Source organism: Tachyglossus aculeatus, chromosome 9, assembly GCF_015852505.1.
Source record: "Tachyglossus aculeatus isolate mTacAcu1 chromosome 9, mTacAcu1.pri, whole genome shotgun sequence".
NCBI lineage: Eukaryota > Metazoa > Chordata > Mammalia > Monotremata > Tachyglossidae > Tachyglossus > Tachyglossus aculeatus.
Genome location: NC_052074.1, coordinates 59,639,177 through 59,659,005, shown reverse-complemented (window position 1 = coordinate 59,659,005; position 19,829 = coordinate 59,639,177). Strand labels below are relative to the sequence as shown.

General features: G+C 43.5%; 1 protein-coding gene across 1 annotated transcript in view; it reads left to right on the top strand.

Moving 5' to 3' along the window:
* Window positions 1-19,829, top strand: part of TTN (titin) — a 326,517-nt gene that overhangs the window by 56,582 nt on the left and 250,106 nt on the right. The window contains exons 37-45 of the mRNA XM_038751738.1: window positions 1,614-1,874; window positions 1,967-2,108; window positions 2,281-2,446; window positions 5,201-5,432; window positions 6,752-7,036; window positions 7,140-7,265; window positions 13,076-13,264; window positions 14,956-15,327; window positions 19,192-19,248. Of these exons, the coding sequence (XP_038607666.1) occupies window positions 1,614-1,874; window positions 1,967-2,108; window positions 2,281-2,446; window positions 5,201-5,432; window positions 6,752-7,036; window positions 7,140-7,265; window positions 13,076-13,264; window positions 14,956-15,327; window positions 19,192-19,248 (1,830 nt within the window). The remainder of the gene's footprint in view (window positions 1-1,613; window positions 1,875-1,966; window positions 2,109-2,280; window positions 2,447-5,200; window positions 5,433-6,751; window positions 7,037-7,139; window positions 7,266-13,075; window positions 13,265-14,955; window positions 15,328-19,191; window positions 19,249-19,829) is intronic.

The window sequence follows — 19,829 nt, the reverse complement described above, 5'->3', positions numbered from 1 at the left end:
TGAGAACGAGGCCCAGTGAGGAGGTGAGCGGCAGCAGAGGAGCGGAGGGTGTGGGCTGGGCTGGAGAAGGAGAGAAGGGATGTGAGATAGGAGGGGACGAGGTGATGCAGAGCCTTGAAGCCAAGAATGAGGAGTTTTTGCTTGATTCATAGGTTGACAGGCAGCCACTGGAGATTTTTGAGGAGGGGAGTAACATGCCCATAGAGTTGGTAGACATGTTCCCTGCCCTCAGGAAGCTTTGAGGGCCGCATCCACCCATGTCCTTTTCCCGCAGTCATTCCAACTGGAGACATTCAGGAACTTAAGCCTTGAAGGAAGGGCCATTAGACTGTCAGGGACCTTGCTTACCGACTATATTAAGCAATATATTTATCAAGCAAAAACTCCTCACTATTGGCTTCAAAGCTTTCCATCACCTTGTCTCCTACTACCCCCTTCTCTCCTTCTCCATCCCAGCTTGCAGACTCTGCTCCTCTGGTGCCACTAACCTCACTGGGCCTTGTTCTCAACTGTCCTGCTGTCGACCCCTGGTCCACGTCCTACCTCTGGCCTGGAATGCTCTCCCTCCTCAAATCTGCCAAACAATCGCACTTCCCCCACCTTCAAAGCCCTGCTGAAGGCTTCCCTGCTCCAGGAGGCCTTCCCAGACTAAGCCCCCCTTTCCACAGCTCCCCCTCCCCTCCCCATCTCCCCAACTCACCCCTTTTGCGCTAAACAACCCTCTCCACCCCACAACACTTGTGTATATATATATATGTAGCTATAATTCTATTAATATTAATGCCTGTTTACTTGTTCTGATGTGTGCGTATGTGTGTATATATATAAAATAAATAGAATTACACACACACACATATATATATATCTGTAATGCTATTTATATATATATATCTGTAATTCTATTTATTTTGAGGCTATTGATGCCTGTTTACTTGTTTTGATGTCTGTCTCCCCCCCTTCCTTACTGTAAGCCCACTGTGAGCAGGGATCGTCTCTCTTTGTTGTTGAATTGTACTTTCCAAGCACTTAGTACAGTGCTCTGCACACAGTAAGCACTTAATAAGTATGATTGAATGAATGAACTATACTGTACTCTCCCATGCTTAATACAGTGCTTTGCCCACAATGAACACTCAATAAAAACCGCAGATTGAATAATTTCTCTAACGCTCTCTCTAGTCAATATGTGGATAGAGAGACTTTTAATAAGTGCTTCTTTTGAACCTGATAATCTATTGGACTCGACGGAGATGGGATATCATCCTCACATTTCGTCCCCATCAAACTATTCTGTGACTTCTGTGTTTGGAGAATACCCAATTTGGAATAATCTAATGAAGTTAAAAAACAGTGACTAAATTGTTCCCCAAACCTTCCAGTCTGCTGCAAGTTTACCCTGTTACACACTTCGTTATCATCCTTATCAACAGCATTTGTTGACTGTCTACTAGGTGCACACTACTGTACTGAGCACCTACCGAGCCCTAGGTACTTGGGCACACAAATTTAAAAATAAAAGATGTAGTCCCCACCTCTAGGAGTTTATAATCTCATGGCTAAATGATCAAATGGTTAAAAAAGAGATACTCACTTGGATTTTATCTCTCCTTCAGCGATCCTAATTACATCTATGCTGAAAGACATCAATGCGGAAGAAAAGGATACAATCACATTCGAAGTAACTGTGAACTATGAAGGCATCACTTACAAATGGCTGAAGAACGGAGTCGAGATCAAGTCAACTGATCGGTGCCAGATGAGAACCAAGAAGCTCACCCACTCACTGAACATAAGAAATGTCCATTTTGGAGATGCCGCCCAGTACAGTTTTGTGGCTGGGAAAGCAGCCTCCACAGCTACCCTCTTTGTGGAAGGTATCGTTTCACAACTACCACGTTTACAAACGATAGCTGGGCACCCTCTCCCCAGTGGGTAGAACGCTAATCCCATTGATGTTGTTTTACAGCTCGTCACATTGAATTTAGGAAACATATTAAGGATATTAAGGTTTTGGAGAAGAAAAGAGCGGTGTTTGAATGTGAAATTTCTGAACCCGACATCACCGTCCAGTGGATGAAAGATGGGCAGGAACTGCAGATTACTGACAGGTGAATTCTGAGGGCTCGTTGACAGGGAATGTGTCTTTTGTAGCCTACTGAGCTCTTAGTACTGTGCACACAGTAGGCGCTCAGTAAATACCACTGATGGATTGATTGATCCAACAAAACTCCAAGGGTTTGTCAACATATAACACAACACAACATCCTTTTGCTTCTGCAGAATGAAGATCCAGAAGGAGAAATATGTTCATCGTCTCCTTATCACTTCGGCACGCATGTCAGATGTTGGGCAGTACTCGGTGGTGGCAGGAGGAAACATGTCCACTGCTAATCTCTTTGTGGAAGGCCGTGATGTTCGCATAAGGAGTATCCGTAAGGACGTTCAGGTACCGTGAAAAGGCTGAGCTATAAAATAATATGATCCCAAATCCCCGGGTATCTCCAGTTTTTCTTTTTCTTTTCTGTTTTTTCTTCTGGGGAAATGATAACAGCCCTCCCACCCACCCCAAGTGATTTACCTTTATATTTTGAAATATTTTCTGGACTATCGTGAGTACTTTTTTCCAGGCACCTAGGTGCTGGGCCCAGCTAAAAGACTCCCATTTACTGCTGTTTATAAATTTGTATTCACTTTTCAGAAAATATTCCATACTAAAAAGATGTGTATGAAATAAGGCAATAAACCAAGCTAATATTTAAAGCCATTTAGGTGATAAGCAGTATAGGAATATTGGCTGAGGGGGGGATTTTTTAAGCAACCAGTTTTTGAAGGATTAAATCCCAGCTGGAGACCACTGGACTATCACTAGAACTATAATTACCTTGGTCCCAGCACTGATATTAAAATCTGTTTATTGTCCTGCTAGGGAAGAATGCTCTGCACCTGTCTAAGGGTTATGATAGAATAGTAATAATAATATTGGTATTTGTTATGCACTTACTATGTGCCAAGCACTGTTCTAAGCACTAGGGTAAATACAAGGTAATCAGGTTGTCCCACATGGGGCAATTCATTCCCACATTGAATGAATGAATGAATGAATGAACATGGGGCTCACAGTATTAATCCCCATTTTACAGATGAAGGAACTGAGGCACAGAGAAGTTGTGACTTGCCCAAAGTCACAGAGCTGACATTCATTCATTCATTCATTCAATCGTATTTATTGAGCACTTACTGTGTGCAGAGCACTGTACTAAGTGCTTGGGAAGTACAAGTTGGCAACATACAGAGACGGTCCCTATCCAACAATGGGCTGACAGTCTAGAAAGGGGAGACAGACAACAAAACAAAACATGTGGACAGGTGTCAAGTCATCAGAATAAATAGAAGTAAAGCTAGATGCACATCATTAACAAAATAAATAGAATAGTAAATATGTACAAGTAAAATAAATAGAGTAATAAATCTGTACAAACATATATACAGATGCTGTGGGGAGGGGAAGGAGGTAGGGTGGGGGGGATGGGGAGGTGGAGAGGAAAAAGGGGGCTCAGTCTGGGAAGGCCTCCTGGAGGAGGTGAGCTCTCAGTAGGGCTTTGAAGGGAGGAAGAGAGCTAGCTTGGCGGATGTGCAGAGGGAAGGCATTCCAGGCCAGGGGGAGGACGTGGGCCGGGGGTCGACGGCGGGACAGGTGAGAACGAGGTACAGTGAGGAGGTTAGCGGCAGAGGAGCTGGGCTGTAGAAGGAGAGAAGGGAGATGAGGTAGGAGGGGGTGAGGTGATGGGGAGCCTTGAAGCCGAGAGTGAGGAGTTTGGGAGCCGGGATTAGAACCCATGACCTCTGACTCCCAAGCCCAGGCTCTTATCACTAAGCCATGCTGCTTAGAAGAAACTTTCTCATTTCAGTGGCTTCTCCCTGATTCTGAAGGAGGAAGAGCCAAACTAGAAGGTTAACTATGGGATTAACCCAAACTATACCTCGAAGGGATGTTTCTCAGGGAAAAGGAGTGTTTGCTCCAAAGTGTTTGGCTTAGTGGAAAAATCCTGGGACTGGGAGTCGGAGGACATGGGTTCCAATCCCGGGTCTGCCACTTAAGTTCTGTGTGACTTTGGGCAAGTCACTTAATGTCTCTGTGCCTCAGTCTCCTCAACTGTAAAATGGGGATTCAATGCCTATTTCCCTCCTACTTAGATTGTGAGCCCCGTGTGGGGCAGGGACTGTATCCAACTTCATTAACTTGTGGCTATCTCAGGCTCGGAACAGTTCCTTGCAATTGGTGCTCAACAAATACCATTAAAAAAAGGCCTCACTGAGGAACTAGGAGACATTCAGCCATTTGTTCATTTGTATTGTGTGCTTACTGTGTGCAGAGCACTGTACTAAGCGCTTGGGAGAGTACAATAGAACAATAAGCAGAAACATTCTTGGCCCATAGTGAGCTTTCTCGGAACCCTTATTTGAGAGGTATATGGCAGCCTTGTATCTTAGAATAGAGCAGCTCCCTTGAAAATGAAAGGTTTGCAAGCAAGTGAGGAACCCAGGTGTCCAGCTCCAGGAGCCAGGAGAGAGTGTGTAACAACATTTATGCAGAAGGGACAAGATACTTCTTGCCTGCCCGGAAATGCTCCCTCCTTGCTACCTCGTCCCATCCCACCATCCTTTCCTCTAGCACCATAGGAGTTGGTCTGAAGTAAACCTGAAAAAGAAAATAGTCACTTTGTCAAACCACATGGCGATCACTCAGATATTGGTCATTTCACCCAACGTGACTACCGCTTTCTCGAAAGTCAGCTCGACTGACGTAGAAATGTGCAATATCGGGATCATTTCTCTTCGACAAAATGCCAGAAGACCCTTCTTCCCTGGGTTCAGTGACTCTTTCTCCAAATCCTGAATTCTGAGAGTGATCCTGAGACTGTTTACAGGACAACAGAAAGCCCTGTCTCAAGAGATAAGTGTTTCAAGAGGGTAGGAAGTCTGAAAAATAAGTCTTCACTTCAGTAGGCAACAGGTAGATTTTAATCATCAGCATTTCCCCTGCAACCGAACACCCTATTCCTCTTAGAGGCAGGCAGCAAGAAACTTGTCTGCAACTTGATGCCTGGATTGTACGTATTATCCATCCACTAAGAGACGCCCCAAACTAGCCCCTGAAAGTTCAGACTTTAATTCTGGTGTTACTGTATTCTGTCATCAGGTCATTGAGAAACAGCGTGCTGTCGTGGAATTTGAAGTCAATGAAGAAGATGTTGATGCCCGCTGGTACAAAGATGGTATTGAGATCAATTTCCAGATTCAGGAACGCTACCAGTACGTCGTGGAAAGAAGAATCCATAGAATGTGCATCACTGAGACCAGACAAAGTGATGCTGGAGAATTCACCTTTGTGGCAGGAAAAAACAGGAGTTCCGTGACACTCCACGTCAATGGTATGATCAACAATGCCTGGACTCCTTTCCTTCCTTGTCTACATGCTCCTCAATATCATTAACAATGTCAAAATATACTCAGAAGGCGACCTTTTATGAATCAGAACTTTTAAGTGCTGTGATTCACTTGGGTTCCCCTTCTTGATAGCAGAATCCTCCTTCTTGTAATAATAACTGAAGCTATGGCATGTCTTTCCTTGAAAGTTTAGAAATTTTAGTGGATCAGATACTATCATCCCTGTTTCATAGCTGGAAAAAAGTCAGTATGGAGAAATAAAGTAGTTTTCCCAAGAGCACACAATTAGCCAGAGTTGGTACATAACTAGATATTCATCTTCCAGTTCCACGTCCCCTCCTTCATTAACCGTGTACTTCCCATGTTGGTGATAACATATAACATTTATTGTGAACTTTAGATACTTGATAGGTTTCGATTTTATAAGGCTTTTCAACTAAGCAGCGTAACCTAATGGATAAATCATGGGATTGGGAGTCAGAAGGACCTTGGTTCCAGCGCTTAGTATAGTGCTCTGCACACAGTAAGCGCTCAATAAATACGATTGATTGATTGATTGATTCATTCATTCATTCAGTTGTATTTATTGAGCGCTTACTGTGTGCCAGAAACCATACTAAGCACTTGGGAAAGTACAGTGGTCTAAACCTGACTCCACCGCTTGTCTGTTGTGTGACCTTGGACAAGTCACAACTTCTCTAGGCCTTGGTTTTCTGTAAAATGGGGATTTAAAAAAATGAGCCCCATGTGGGACATGAATGCTGTCCAATCTGATTAGCCTGTATCTATTCCAACTGGTAGTACGGTGCCAGGAACATAGCACTTAACAAACACCATAAAAAGCAAAAATAAAAAAGTTATCCTGGTCTACCCAGCCCTTTGGGGCAGTAAAAACCTATTGTTCAGTGTTACCCAAGCCCTACAGGTTAGCCAATCTAATTTAGGGTTATGATACTAGAGTTCAACAGTGTCCCAATCCATACTGCAGAGAACCATTTCTCTCTTCTGCCTCTTCCTTTTTTTTAAAAAAAATGATATTTGTTGAGCAGTAAGCACTCAATGGATACCATCGATTTGATTTTTCTTTTTTTATGGTATTTGTTTTCATATAACAAATGTCATAGTACAGCCATAGTACAGAGTAGAGCCAGGCAGTGGCAGATTTGGGAATCCCTTCATTCATTCATTCAACTGTATTTGAGTGCTTTTTGTGTGCAAAGCACTGTACTTGAGTGATTGTAAAGGGAAGGGTGCTGAAGCTAAGCCCCTAGTCACTGGGTCCATTTCATCTGTCCCATTTCAGCTCCCGAGCCTCCACAGATCATCCAGGAACTCCAGCCCATCACGGTGGAGTCCGGCAAACCTGCCCGCTTCTGCGCGGTGGTCTCAGGCCGACCCCAGCCCAAAATCACTTGGTTCAAAGAGGAACAGCGGCTTTCCACTGGCTTCAAGTGCAAGTTTCTGCACGACGGGCAGGAGTACACCCTCCTGCTCATCGAGTCTTTCCCGGAAGATGCAGCCATCTACACGTGTGAAGCCAGGAACGACTATGGCGTCGCCATTACCTCAGCCTCCCTTTCTGTGGAAGGTACCATTTCCTGGGCCATTTTCCTCTCAGCTTTGAAATCACATTTTTAACTCTGTGCTCACTGAGTGGACTGACCCTGGCAAATTTTGTCTTTTTCCTGCAGTTCCAGAAGTTGTCTCCCCTGATCTGGAAATGCCCATGTATCCTCCCGCCATCATTTCACCACTTCGCGATACTGTCACTTCTGAAGGACGGTCAGCTCGCTTCCAGTGCAGAGTTTCAGGAACAGGTGAGTTAACCATGGGAGATAGGATAGTGGATAGCGCACAGGCCTGGGGGTCAGAAGGTCCTGGGTTCTAATCCCAGTTCCACCACTTGTCTGCAGTGTGACCTTGGACAAGTCACTTAGCTTCTCTGTGCCTCAGTTACCTCACCTGTAAAGTGGGGACTGAGACTGTGAGCCCTATACGGGACATGCACTATGTCCAACAGAGAAGCAGCGTGGCTCAGTGGAAAGAGCCCGGGCTTTGGAGTCAGAGGTCATGGGTTCAAATTCCGGCTCTGCCACTTGTCAGCTGTGTGACTTTGGGGAAGTCACTTAACTTCTCTGGGCCTCAGTTCCCTCATCTGGAAAATGGGGATTAAGACTGTGAGCCCCCCGTGGGACAACCTGATCACCTTGTAACCTCCCCAGCATTTAGAACAGTGCTTTGCACGTAGTAAGCGCTTAATAAATACCATCATTATTATTAACTCGAGTTGTTTGTATGCACCCCAGCTCATAGTACATTGCCTGGCACAAAATAAGTGCCTATTAAATACCATCATTATTATTATTATTAATGAGTGCTATTACAAACTCTGTTTCTTGTTATAACTGAATATTATATTGTACTCTACCACAAACTTAGTACAGTGCTCTGCACACAGTAAGCACTCAATAAATACGATTGACTGATTTCTTGATTTTATAATGTATACCAGCTGGTCCAGCTTGTATTCTGACTTCAACAGTGGCAACAGAAGGTTTGTAGTCATCGTGTGATAGGTGACCTCATGATAGCAATTACTATCAAGCACTGTGCTAAGACTGGAGTACATGCAAGATAATCAGATCAGACTGTCACTGTGCTAAGACTGTTGTAGATGCAAGATAATCAGATCAGACAGTCAATCAGTTGTATTTCTTGAGCACTTGCTGTGCTGAGCACTGTACAAAGCACTTGGGAGAGTACACTATAACAGAGTTGCTAGACTTGTTCTCTGCCCAAAAGAAGCTTCTAGTCTAGAGAGGGGAGACCTATGACAGATATCTACATAAGCGCTGTTGGGCTGAGGATGAGGGGGAATAAAGTGTGCAAATTCAAGTGCAAGAGTGACCCAGAAGGGAGAGGGAGTAGGGGAAAGATTGATTTGATTGAGAAAGGCCTCTTGGAGGAGATGTGAAGCAGCGTGGCTCAGTGGAAAGAGCCCGGGCTTTGGAGTCAGAGGTCATGGGTTTGAATTCTGACTCTGCCACTTGTCAGCTGTGTGACCTTTGGCAAGTCACTTCGCTTCTCTATGCCTCAGTTCCCTCATCTGTAAAATGGGGATGAAGACTGTGAGCCCCACGTGGGACAACCTGATCACCTTGTATCTCCCCCAGTGCTGAGAACAGTGCTTGGCACATAGTAAGCGCTTAACAAATACCATCATTATTATTATGTGATTGTAGTAACACTTTGAAGATGGGGAAGAGAGATGGTCCGTAGGATATCAGGGGGCAGCGTATTCCAGGCCAGAAAAAAGCGGCGGGTGATGGGAAGTCAAAGTTCCTGCCTTTTTAATGATTCAAATTGTTAAAGCAACTCATTTACAAAGCAGAAGTCATTATTGATAATTCCATGCCTTTCAGGAAATAGATGGAGCTAGATTTTCAATGCTTGTAGCAAGGGTAGGGATTGTCTCTGTTGCCGAACTGTATTTTCCAAGTGCTTAGTAATAATAATAGTAATGGTATTTGTTAAGCACTTACTATGTGCCAAACACTGTTCTAAGTGCCGGGGTAGGTACAAGGTAATCAGGTTGTCCCTCGTGGGGCTCACCTTCTTAATCCCCATTTTACAGACGAGGGAACTGAGGCACAGAGAAATTAAGTGACTTCCCCGGGGTCACAAAGCAGACAAGTGGCAGAGCTGGGATTAGAACCCATGACCTCTGATTCCCAAGCCTCTGCTCTTTCCACTAAGCCACACTGCTTCTAACACTTAGTGCTCTGCACGCAATAAGCACTCAATAAATGCGATTGAATGAAAGTACCACCTACAGTCATTTGGGCTTGGTGGAAATTTAGGATCTAGAAGACATTAAAGTTTCTGTTCAAAGCCTGGCTACGTGCCATATTTATTGCAGTATCGCCCCACTTTTTGGCATATTTTTGTAGCGTTAAAACAGGAGAAGAGCTATTACATAGTTTATATAAGAATTGGATCTTGTTAAGACGGAAGAGGAAGGTGATAATAGGGCACTTGAGATGGTGCCTCTCTTTGCTTTTGTACTCTCCCTAAACAAGGCATACAATAAATCAACTCTTTCCACCCCTGCTGCTTTATCCACTTTGTCTCCCTTCTGCCCCTGGCCAGTGGTGGAAGTTTTAATGAAATAATTACTTCCACCGGCTGTCATATGCTCACTCCATCTCCCCTGGCTACTGACCATCATAATGAAAGAACTGCTAAGTGAATGCAGTTATGCTCCACCGCACCCATCCCACAACCGGTTATCACTGCTTTGTGGTGAGTTTGCATTGTGCTTTTTAAAGACGAAACAAAGGAAGCAATTTGGGATGTAAATTCAAGTATTTTATGTGCCTGTTTGCTAGACAAGCCTCCTGCTGTGTGTTTGTGGAAGGTACACACGGGGAGATTGTCGGCTTGTAAACAGAGAAGGGGTTTGATCCCACAGAATGTATTTAGCTGTATGTCTGGCAACTAGTTTTGTAGCCCAAAATAAGGTTCCAGCAGAATAAGAAAAAATCCCTTTGCATTAAAAAAAATCCTTAAAAATCTTGCATGTAATTGATTTTAAATGAGCTTAAGTAACATTTTATATCGATCATTAATCAGCCACAACATTTCTGTTTATTGTTTTGTTGCACTCTTCCAGGTGGTTAGTACAGTGCTTTGCACACAGTAAGCACTCAGTAAATACGATTGAACGAATACATATTTCCGGAGTTCCTTGCAGGCTTATTCTCGGCTATTTAGAAATCCGGGATGAAAATTTGCTTTCAGAAACTTGCTTAAGTCTTCTGCGGGGCACAAGTTTTGAAAGCGCTGAACAAATACCACAATTATTATTATTTTTAATTGAAAGGAGAAGGCAGGGCTTGCCAATGGGATCAAATGCTTTCTGAAGGGCAAAAGTAGCTGCTTGGGTGGTAGAGTGAAGTACCTGAATATCAACTTGGGAAAAAGTGTCTTAAACCACAAAAGGTCTGTGGCTCCACCGACTGATTAAATGATAAAAAGCTTCTTTTGCTGTTTTCTGAAAGTGTCTTTTTTTACAAAGTTTACTAGAATTTTCAATGGCGGTATTCTATAGCTAATTGTAAAAAATATGAATCCATTTTCATAAATGAAAGGATACTCTGCTCTTTTACCGGTTGAGATAAGATGTAGAGAAGCAGCATGGCTCAGTGGAAATAATAATAATAATGATAATAATGGCATTTATTAAGCACTTACTATGTGCAAAGCGGTGTTCTAAGCGCTGGGGAGGTTACAAGGTGATCAGGTTGCCCCACGTGGGGCTTACAGTCTTCATCCCCATTTTACAGATAAGGTAACTGAGGCACAGAGAAGTGAAGCGACTTGCCCAAAGTCACACAGCTGACAAGTGGCGGAGCAGGGATTTGAACCCATTTCCTCTGACTCCCAAGTCCGTTCTATTTCCACTAACTTGAGCCAGTTAATGGCAAATCAGGACTAGGGCTCAGTCTCACCCCGATCCAACAACAAGGCTAAACCAATCGCATTACTTAATAATAATAATAATAATAATAATAATAATAGTAATGGTATTTAAGTGTCAAAGCACTGCTCCAAGTGTGGGGTAGATACAAAATAATCTGGGTGGACACAGTCCCTGCCCCACATGAGGCTCACAGTCTTAATTCCCATTTTACACATGAGGGAACTGAGGCACAGAGACGTGATGTAACTTGACCAAGGGCACAGGCGGAGAAGTGGTGGAGCCGGGATTAGAACCCAGGTCCTTCTGACTCCCAGGCCCATGCTTTCTCCATTAATAGTAATAATAATAATAATGGTATTTGTTAAGTGCTTACTATGTGCAAAGCACTGTTCTAAGCGCTGGGGAGGTTATAAGGTGATCAGGTTGTCCCATGGGGGCTCACAGTTTTAATCCCCATTTTACAGATGAGGTAACTGAGGCGCAGAGAAGTTAAGTGACTTGCCCAAAGTCACACAGCTGACAGTTGGTAGAGCCGGAATTTGAACCCATGACCTCCATAGCCCGTGCTCTTTCCACTGAGCCATGCATTAGGCCGTGCTGCTTCATATTTACCAAAATAAGACTTCACCCTGGAAGGCTGAGGTCTGCCATATAGCGCTTCTGCCCCGATGCTTTGTTCCCGTTCCACCTCCAGCCTCACCCTTCTCCTAGAGAGCCTGCTGCCAATATGACTTCTGCTGCTGTGGCCCGAGGTTATAATAATAATAATAATAATAATGGCATTTATTAAGCGCTTACTATGTGCAAAGCACTGTTCTAAGCGCTGGGGAGGTTACAAGGCGATCAGGTTGTCCCATGGGGGGCTTACAGTCTTAATCCCCATTTTACAGATGAGGGAACTGAGGCACAGAGAAGTTAAGTGACTTTGCCCAAAGTCACACGGCTGACAATTGGTGGAGCCGGGATTTGAACCCATGACCTCTGACTCCAAAGCCCGTGCTCTTTCCACTGAGCCACGCTGCTTCTCTGCAACAGGCCAGTGGCCCAACTGGGATTACATCACCTCTCCAATAGGCTGAGTCCCCTTCCTCAGTCTACCTTCTCCAGGGGTCCCATGGCCCTAATTTGGGCCATCTTGGAAAGCTTCGGAAGGTCCTCATTGAAATGCAGGCCCCCCTGTTGGACAATAGCCCAAATCCCTGGTAATAAGAATAATGGTATTTGTTAAGCGCTTTGGGGTAGATCCAGCGCTTAGAACGGTGCTTTGCACATAGTAAGCACTTAACAAATGCCATCATTATTATTATTATTACAAGGTAGTCGTCAGACACAGTCCCTGTCCCAGATGAGGCTCACAGTCATAATCCCTGTTTTACAGATGAGGTAATTGAGATCACACAGCAGACGTGGTGGAGCGGGGATTAGAACCCTGTCCTCTGAATCCCAGGCCCGTGCTCTCTCTACTAGGCCACACTAGTTGATTGATTGTTTGCTTCTTACTTTATTCTTCTCTCCAAAGCACTTAGTGCAGTGCTTTGTGCACAGTAGCACTCGATAAATATCACTGAGAGTAAGCGGCAGGGTACATTGAATGTAAACTGAATCGTACTGTCCCACATAGGGCTCCCAGTATAAGGGAAGAAAGAATGGTAGCAATAATAATAATCGTGGTATTTATTGAGTGCTTATTATATGCCAGGCACTGTGCTAAGCGATGGGGTGGGTACAAGCAGATGGAGAATAGGTGCCAGGTTAAAGCAATCACCTGTCTCCCAGACCTGGCTGCTTGCAATTCGGTTTTCTTCATGATAGCGCATGGGTGTCCTGATCCTTGTCTTCTCCGGGTAAACCCACGGAGGGCATAAGCAGTGCACACCCTGTCTCCCAGAATAAAGTTTCCAAGTTTGCCAGTCAGCTGAACAATACAGCAGTACGAAATTGAGCCATTCTCGAGGATAGTGCCCTCTGTTCAAAGATAAAATAATGCCAAGACAACAGGAAGTGAAAGCAAATCGCAATGCTAATTAAATCAGTATGGTATACCTTAAGCTAATCACTTGCAAGATTTCAACTCTCGATGGAAAACGTAGGAGGGATTGTTTCATTTTAAATTTGGATTTCTGTCTTTTGCGCTTTCTCGAGCAGATCTGAAAGTCACTTGGTACAGCAGAAATAAGGAGATCAAGCCATCTCGGTTCTTTAGAATGACTCAATTCGAAGACACGTACCAACTGGAAATTGCTGAAGCTTATCCCGAGGACGAAGGAATATACACATTCGTTGCTAGTAATGCTGTAGGCCAAGTGTCCAGCACAGCTAACCTGACACTGGAAGGTACAGTACTGTGACAGAAAAAGTCAGAGTTTAATTTTAGTCTCTGCTCCCACGGGGGCAGCGGCACCCGCTAAAAGTTCATGTAAATCATTGTGCTGTCATTGTCTTTTAATTCCACTAATGATTACCATCTTACAAGACCTTCCTCCTTCAATTTTTGGAGTGGGCACCCTTCACTCCAGTTTTACGTTTGCCTTCCTCATTCCATGTTGCCTTATCCCATTGCAGCCAACATCAGCTGACTGCCACCTCGCTTACTGAACTGCATATGTTAGGGGAGTCCTCTGCCTCCTGAGAGAATTAGGATGATTAAAATCCACTTTTCAAGTGGACAGCTGAACGTGCTTTCAGGGGAGCACCAGGGCATTTTACAGCTTGAGATAAGTGTGATAAAGTCATGGTTCTCATTCCCAAGAGTGATCATTGTTAGAGGCATCGCTATTATTCATTTTAACTTTCAGTGTGGTGTTCCATGTATGGTATTAAAGAAGAATCTCCCAGGCTCCACGCGTTTACACTCAAGATGGATGTTTACTTGGAGCTGTACATCTGGTTGGAAAGATGACACTGCCAAGAGGGGGATGCTAGGATTAATTCGACCCAACTGAGTTTTATATTTCTGCCTTTAAAGATTATCAGCGCTCAGCTCAGCCCCCAAGTAAAGTGAGATACGCACCTTTACTCAGCAAATAGCGTGGTCTATTCCCTCGACAGAACTACCTGACCATGCGAGTTAAATGAAATCAATCAAGAGTATTTGAGTGTTTACTATGTGCAGAGCACTGCAATAAACACTTGGGAGAGCACAATCGAATTAGCAGACACGGTCCTTGCCTTCAAGGAGTTTATACTATAGTGGAGGAGACAGGCAATTGAATAAATTACAGGTTGGGAAAGCAACCTGTTGGGGCTTCGGAGTCAAAGGTCATGGGTTCTAATCCAAACTCTGCCATTTGTCAGCTGACATTGGGCAAGTCACTTAACTTCTCTGTGCCTCAGTTACCTCATCTGGAAAATGTGGATTAAGACTGTGAGCCCCATGTGGGACAACCTGATTACCTTCTATCCCCCTCTAGCACTTAGAACAGTGCTTGGCACATAATAAGGGCTTAACAGATGCCATCATTCTTCTTCTTCTTCTTATTATTATTATTATATGTATTTCCAAGTGCTGTGGGGTGAGTTTCTAGGGTTTTGGGCCAATAAGTTCATTCATTCATTCAATTGTATTTATTGAGTGCTCACTGCACTAAGCACTTGGGAGAATACAGTATAACAGTAGACACAGTCCCTGCCCACAATGAGTTCACAGTCTAGAGGGAGACTCACGGTCATAGGTGGCTCAGTGGAGGGGTGAGGAGATTAGTCAGGGAAGACTTTCTCAAGTAGAGGCCTAATCTTTCTCGTTGGCATCCCAGAAGAGTTCTTGGAAATGTGATTACAAACCGTTTTCCAAACTCACAATGAAGGATGGTGTATAACTCCCAAGACACCGAGAGCAGGCCAGACACCGGGAAATTGTTCGTTCCCCCGGAACCCAGGAAATCCTCTGTTCTGAAGGGGCCAAAGCGCTGTCCCATCTTGTGGCAGGGTGATGTGATTGTGTTAACCCGGTGGAGACAGAAATGGAAAAGAGAGCATCGGTCATAGAGTAGCATCAGACATTAAAAGTTGGCGTGCCTTCTTTTCAGGATGTGAGAACGTGGAAGAAGTTACACCAAACCCCCAGGGGCTTGTCTCTTCACTGATTTCATTTAAGAAGAGTCTGGGCCAGCGGCCTGCCTTCATCCAGCCTATTTCGAGCTGCAGGGTGTGCAGTGGGGAGGCAGTCAGATTTCATGCCAGGGTGTCTGGTCTGCCCAAACCAGAAATCCAGTGGTTTCATAACCAGCAGCTAATGCTGCCAACCAAAGATCTGGTTTTCCACTACAATGTTGCAACAGGCATGGCTTTACTGCTAATAGTTGATGCTTTCTCAGAGCATGCTGGGCAGTACTCTTGCAAAGCAAAGAATAGTGTTGGCGAAGCCACTTGCACTGCTACACTTACAGTGACGCCGGAAGGTAAAGCCCGTTTTTTCTCCAAGGCATTTAGTTTGCTGCATACCACCCTCTCCTCCTTGTACTACTGACTTACTTGTCCAGTAGCATGGCACGTGCTGTAGCCAACAGGTAATACACTAATACAGTAACAATCTCACTGACCCGGCACCTTCACTGAATGGATTTTAAAATCTCAGCCGATGACGTGCTTTGTGCTTTTTAGAAGATGTGATTTTTTGGACATCACTGAGCCTCTGCTTAATTGCTTTTCTTTGCTAAACGACTAATCTCTGTGAACGATATATAGAAGGTTGATTTTCAGGTAAAAAATGATGAATAATAATTATGATTGTGGCATCTAAGTGCTTACTATTATTGTTATTATTATTATTTTTATTAATAAGGTATTTGCTTAGTGCATACTATGTGCTGAGCTGTGTTCAAAGCCCTGGGGTAGATACAAGTTAATCAGATCAGACAGAGTCCTTGTCCCTCATGCGGCTCATAGTCTAAGGAGGAGGGAGAATGGGTATTTGATTCCCATTTTACAGAGAAGGAGACTGAGGCACAGAGAAGTCAAGTTTACACCCAAGGATGTAAAGCAGGCAAGGGGCCGAATCAGGATTAGAACCCAGATCTCTGGGCTACCGGGCCCGTGCCCTTTTCACACAGTCACACTGCCCTTTCCATACTCAGGGCTTTTAATTAGCTGAGGTGAGATACAGGAGCAGGTAGTTCCTGAAAGAGCAGACCGGGCCACCTTGGAGAATGAAAAGCAGAAATCGGCTTCCGAGAACATTTGCGTGAGCCCTCCGTCACCACCATTCATCGCTGTGAATGAACTTTCTTTTGTGTGCTACTCCACCTTCCACACAAATTGCGTCTGGCATGCTAAATTTTCCAGTGAAGATGATCTCTCCCATATCCATCCCTCATGCCATCTTATTTTTGCTAATAATTTGGCCCAGTAACAAGTGTCAGATCTTAATATTATTTTTTTTCTTGTCACTTGATTACACAGTGCAAGCCCTAGATAGGCAAAGTTCTGGGAAAGATGTAAGAGAATCTACCAAGGCCCAGGCCCTAGCAGAAGTCTATAACAATTCCCCTTTCACAAAGGAGATAAAATATACCAAAAAGAAATTGTCACTTCAAGAATCATCGGGTGACTGTGAGGTGCAGGTTTTTGAAAGTGTTTCAGGAAGTTCCTCTGTGACAGCTTCGGCCATGCAAGAGGTGACACTGCAGTAAACGTCGTCCATCTTGTGGCTCGCTGGGGGTATCCAGCTATCTGAGGCCTCTGCCAAAGAGGCAGGGGATCGTTCTCCAGAGATTCTCCCAAAACTCAGGGACCTGACTGAGGGCTGGGAACACTGCTCAATTCACCTGTGTGGTAGGAGGGGACGCGGCCACAAATGTAACCTGAACTCACAACGGGGAGAGGATTCAAGAATCAGAGAGAGTGAAGCAATCCCAAGATGGCAGGGTTCTGCTTCTCGCCATTCACAGTGCTCACCTAACAGACCAGGGAAGGTACAGATGCACCGTAAGCAACGACTACAGAGAGAAGAGCACCTCTGCACTACTAACCGTGGAAGGTGGAGATTTGATTTTGACTATGGCCTCCCTCCCTCATTTCAACCTCCTCATCATCACCTCATAGATCTTAGGCGACCATTTCATTCATAAAACTCTGCACAGAGTTCTCCTTCAATGTCAAGGTTCCAGTCGAACCCCACTTTAAGGAAAACTCTTTGAAGTAGTAAGCGTGCCTTGTCCTCAAGCACACCATTTCTTTCAGTAATAATAGTAATGATGGTATTTGTTAAGCACTTACTATGTGCCAAGCACTGTTCTAAGCGCTGGGGTAGATACAAGGTAATCAGAGAATTGTCCCACGCGGGGCTCACAGTCTTAATCTCCATTTTACAGCTGAGGTAACTGAGGCCCAGAGAAGTTTAGTGACTTGTCCAAATTCACACAGCTGACAAGTGGCGGAGGTGGGATTAGAACCCACAACCTTTAACTCCCAAGCCCATGCTCTTTCCACTAAGCCATGCTGCTTCTTCAAGCCATGTTGTCTTCCATCCAGGTGTTGTTGGAAGAATGTTTCCTAATTCCCTATCAGCAGTCTATCTAAAATGAATAGTAAAAACATATTATGAAAAAGCTGGGTGTGCTTTGAAATGCTTGTACATTAAGGACTCTATTCATAGATGGCTTATAAATGAACTAATTTGCATGCATTCTCTCTCTATTTTTCCTTTTTGCATCAATGGTTACTTTCCTTGAGAAAGAGACTTTTATTTTACTAACTTGAATCTCCTGTGAGTCCTTGATCCCTATACCTTAATAGTCATCTCTTACGTTCCACTTCGTAAATACGATAGATGTTGGGGACTAGGGTACATCCTCTAACTAGGAAACCCAGTAACCTAGAAAGTTGACCATCACCTGTTGTGATATTCACTTGAAGAGCTTGCTAAATTAACTGGCGATTACTCAGAGCCCACCTTTCTGGCCCTAGAATTGGGCATGGGGTGTTTCTGGGTATCTGTGCCCAGGAAGAACAATTCCCCCTACATTGGAGAATGTGGATCCCCAAGCCCCCAGTAACAGAGATCAACACTTTTATCCAAAGATTTAACTCTTTCCCTGAGCTGTTGTTCTTACCAGCTTGAATAATCTGGTAAATAGAAGTAGGATTGCTGCCTCAATGGTACTGAATTGTCAGCCTTAGTTTCATCCTTACTTATTGAGGAACATTTTTTTTTTAATTTGATAAATCTCTATGTTATTACAAAATAGTTTTCTAAGTTCACACACGGTCTAGGTAATACCCGCTCCTCTAAGTCAATATATGAATAGAGTTCTTACACTTTTAATAACCACCCCAACAAAGCACCATATCATTGCTTTTAGTTGACTAACAGAGAAGGCATTTCTTTTCCATCCTAATTATTTATTCTCTAAAGCTGGGTGAGTTTTATTCTTCTAAGAAGAACTAATCAAATCCTTTTCCTAACTTTATTCTTACCCAGCCAAAGAATCGCAAGCCAGAGCAGTTACCCAAATTACCCTGGGTTCAAATACTAAAAGCAGTCAAACATTCAAAGAATCTCACATTAAAACAACTTACGAAGTAAAACTGGAGTCTTCGAAGACAACGACAAGCTTGTCACTAACTCCATTCCAAAGGCTGCACGAAAGCGAAAATCAGATGAGCAGAGTCAACGAACCAGAAATGTCGAGTGAAGATTTTATGGAAACGAGCCTCGTCTTTCTTAAGAAACTCCCCCTCAGCTAGATCTATAAAAGAAGGAGGAGATGTGTAACTCTTCTGTGTTTTAAAAGGGATTCCTGCTCCCTTAATCAGCAGATAGTTGAGGAGTCTGCAGTGGGTTCCTTAAATTGTGATGGGCCACTGTGCAGATTAAAGTTACTGAGGGTAGAGGCTAGTCATGGTGGTATGTACAATTGCAGAGTAATTAATTGGGCAGGGCAAACCAAATGCAGCACTCGTATCAAAGTGACAGGTTGATTACTGAATGTTCTTTTGAACTGTCAAGTTTAACCACAGTACATTCAAGCCTATTTAGCCAATGGGAAAAAGTACGGTGAGGATGTAATTTGTCCAATGCTGTCCTGTGTGAATTTCTCTGTGTTTAAGGCATGTAAACGTTTACAACGTCAAGCTTGAACATGGAAGGGGATGTCAAAGACTTAAAAGTAAAACTGTTCTCTCGAACACTTCCATAAGCCTTATCAATCAGTGGCATGAACTTTTGTGAATTTATGGTTGGCACTGTGATATTGCAGAAATTACGAAACAGTTCTATGCTTATGGATACCGGCCATTCCAACATCTCTTGTATTTTCTTTTAGCTCTGGAAGCAGTTCTGCAGGAGGAGATGGAACAACAGATTGAGATTGAAGTGAGAGGTATGACTCAAAATTACAGTAAAGTAAAAATGTATTCTCTAGAGGAAGGGACATTTTGGAGCAATGTTCATTTGCTTACATCTACGGGTCAGTGGGAAAATTTTATGTATTTTACAGGGTATATGAAGCTGTTGCATGCTTTGTTGTAAATGCTAAGGGTTATATGCATTCCAAGGTCTTTTCAGTTTTAAAATTAATTTTAAAGTTTACATTTAATTTATTATACAGCTGTATGTGACTTTTTCACGCTTTGCAACTGTTTTTGAAGCTTTCATTTTGTGAAACTGTCATTCTTAGTGCATGATTCACTTGAAATAGAATGATGTAAATAGTATAATGAATTGATATTTAAACATGAGAGTAATCTAACCCTCATTCTAAGAATGTATTTGAGTAAATGAATTTTCTGATAGAAAAATCTTGTGTCTAGGACATGTAGAAGCTGTACATATCCATTGTATTTTACACCCAATGCACACACATCAACTTAACATTCTGTATTTCTTACACTGGCTTGCAGATAGCTTATACAATCCTTGTTGCCTGCCTTTTTGCATAAGGTTATGAAGTTAGTGGCTGTA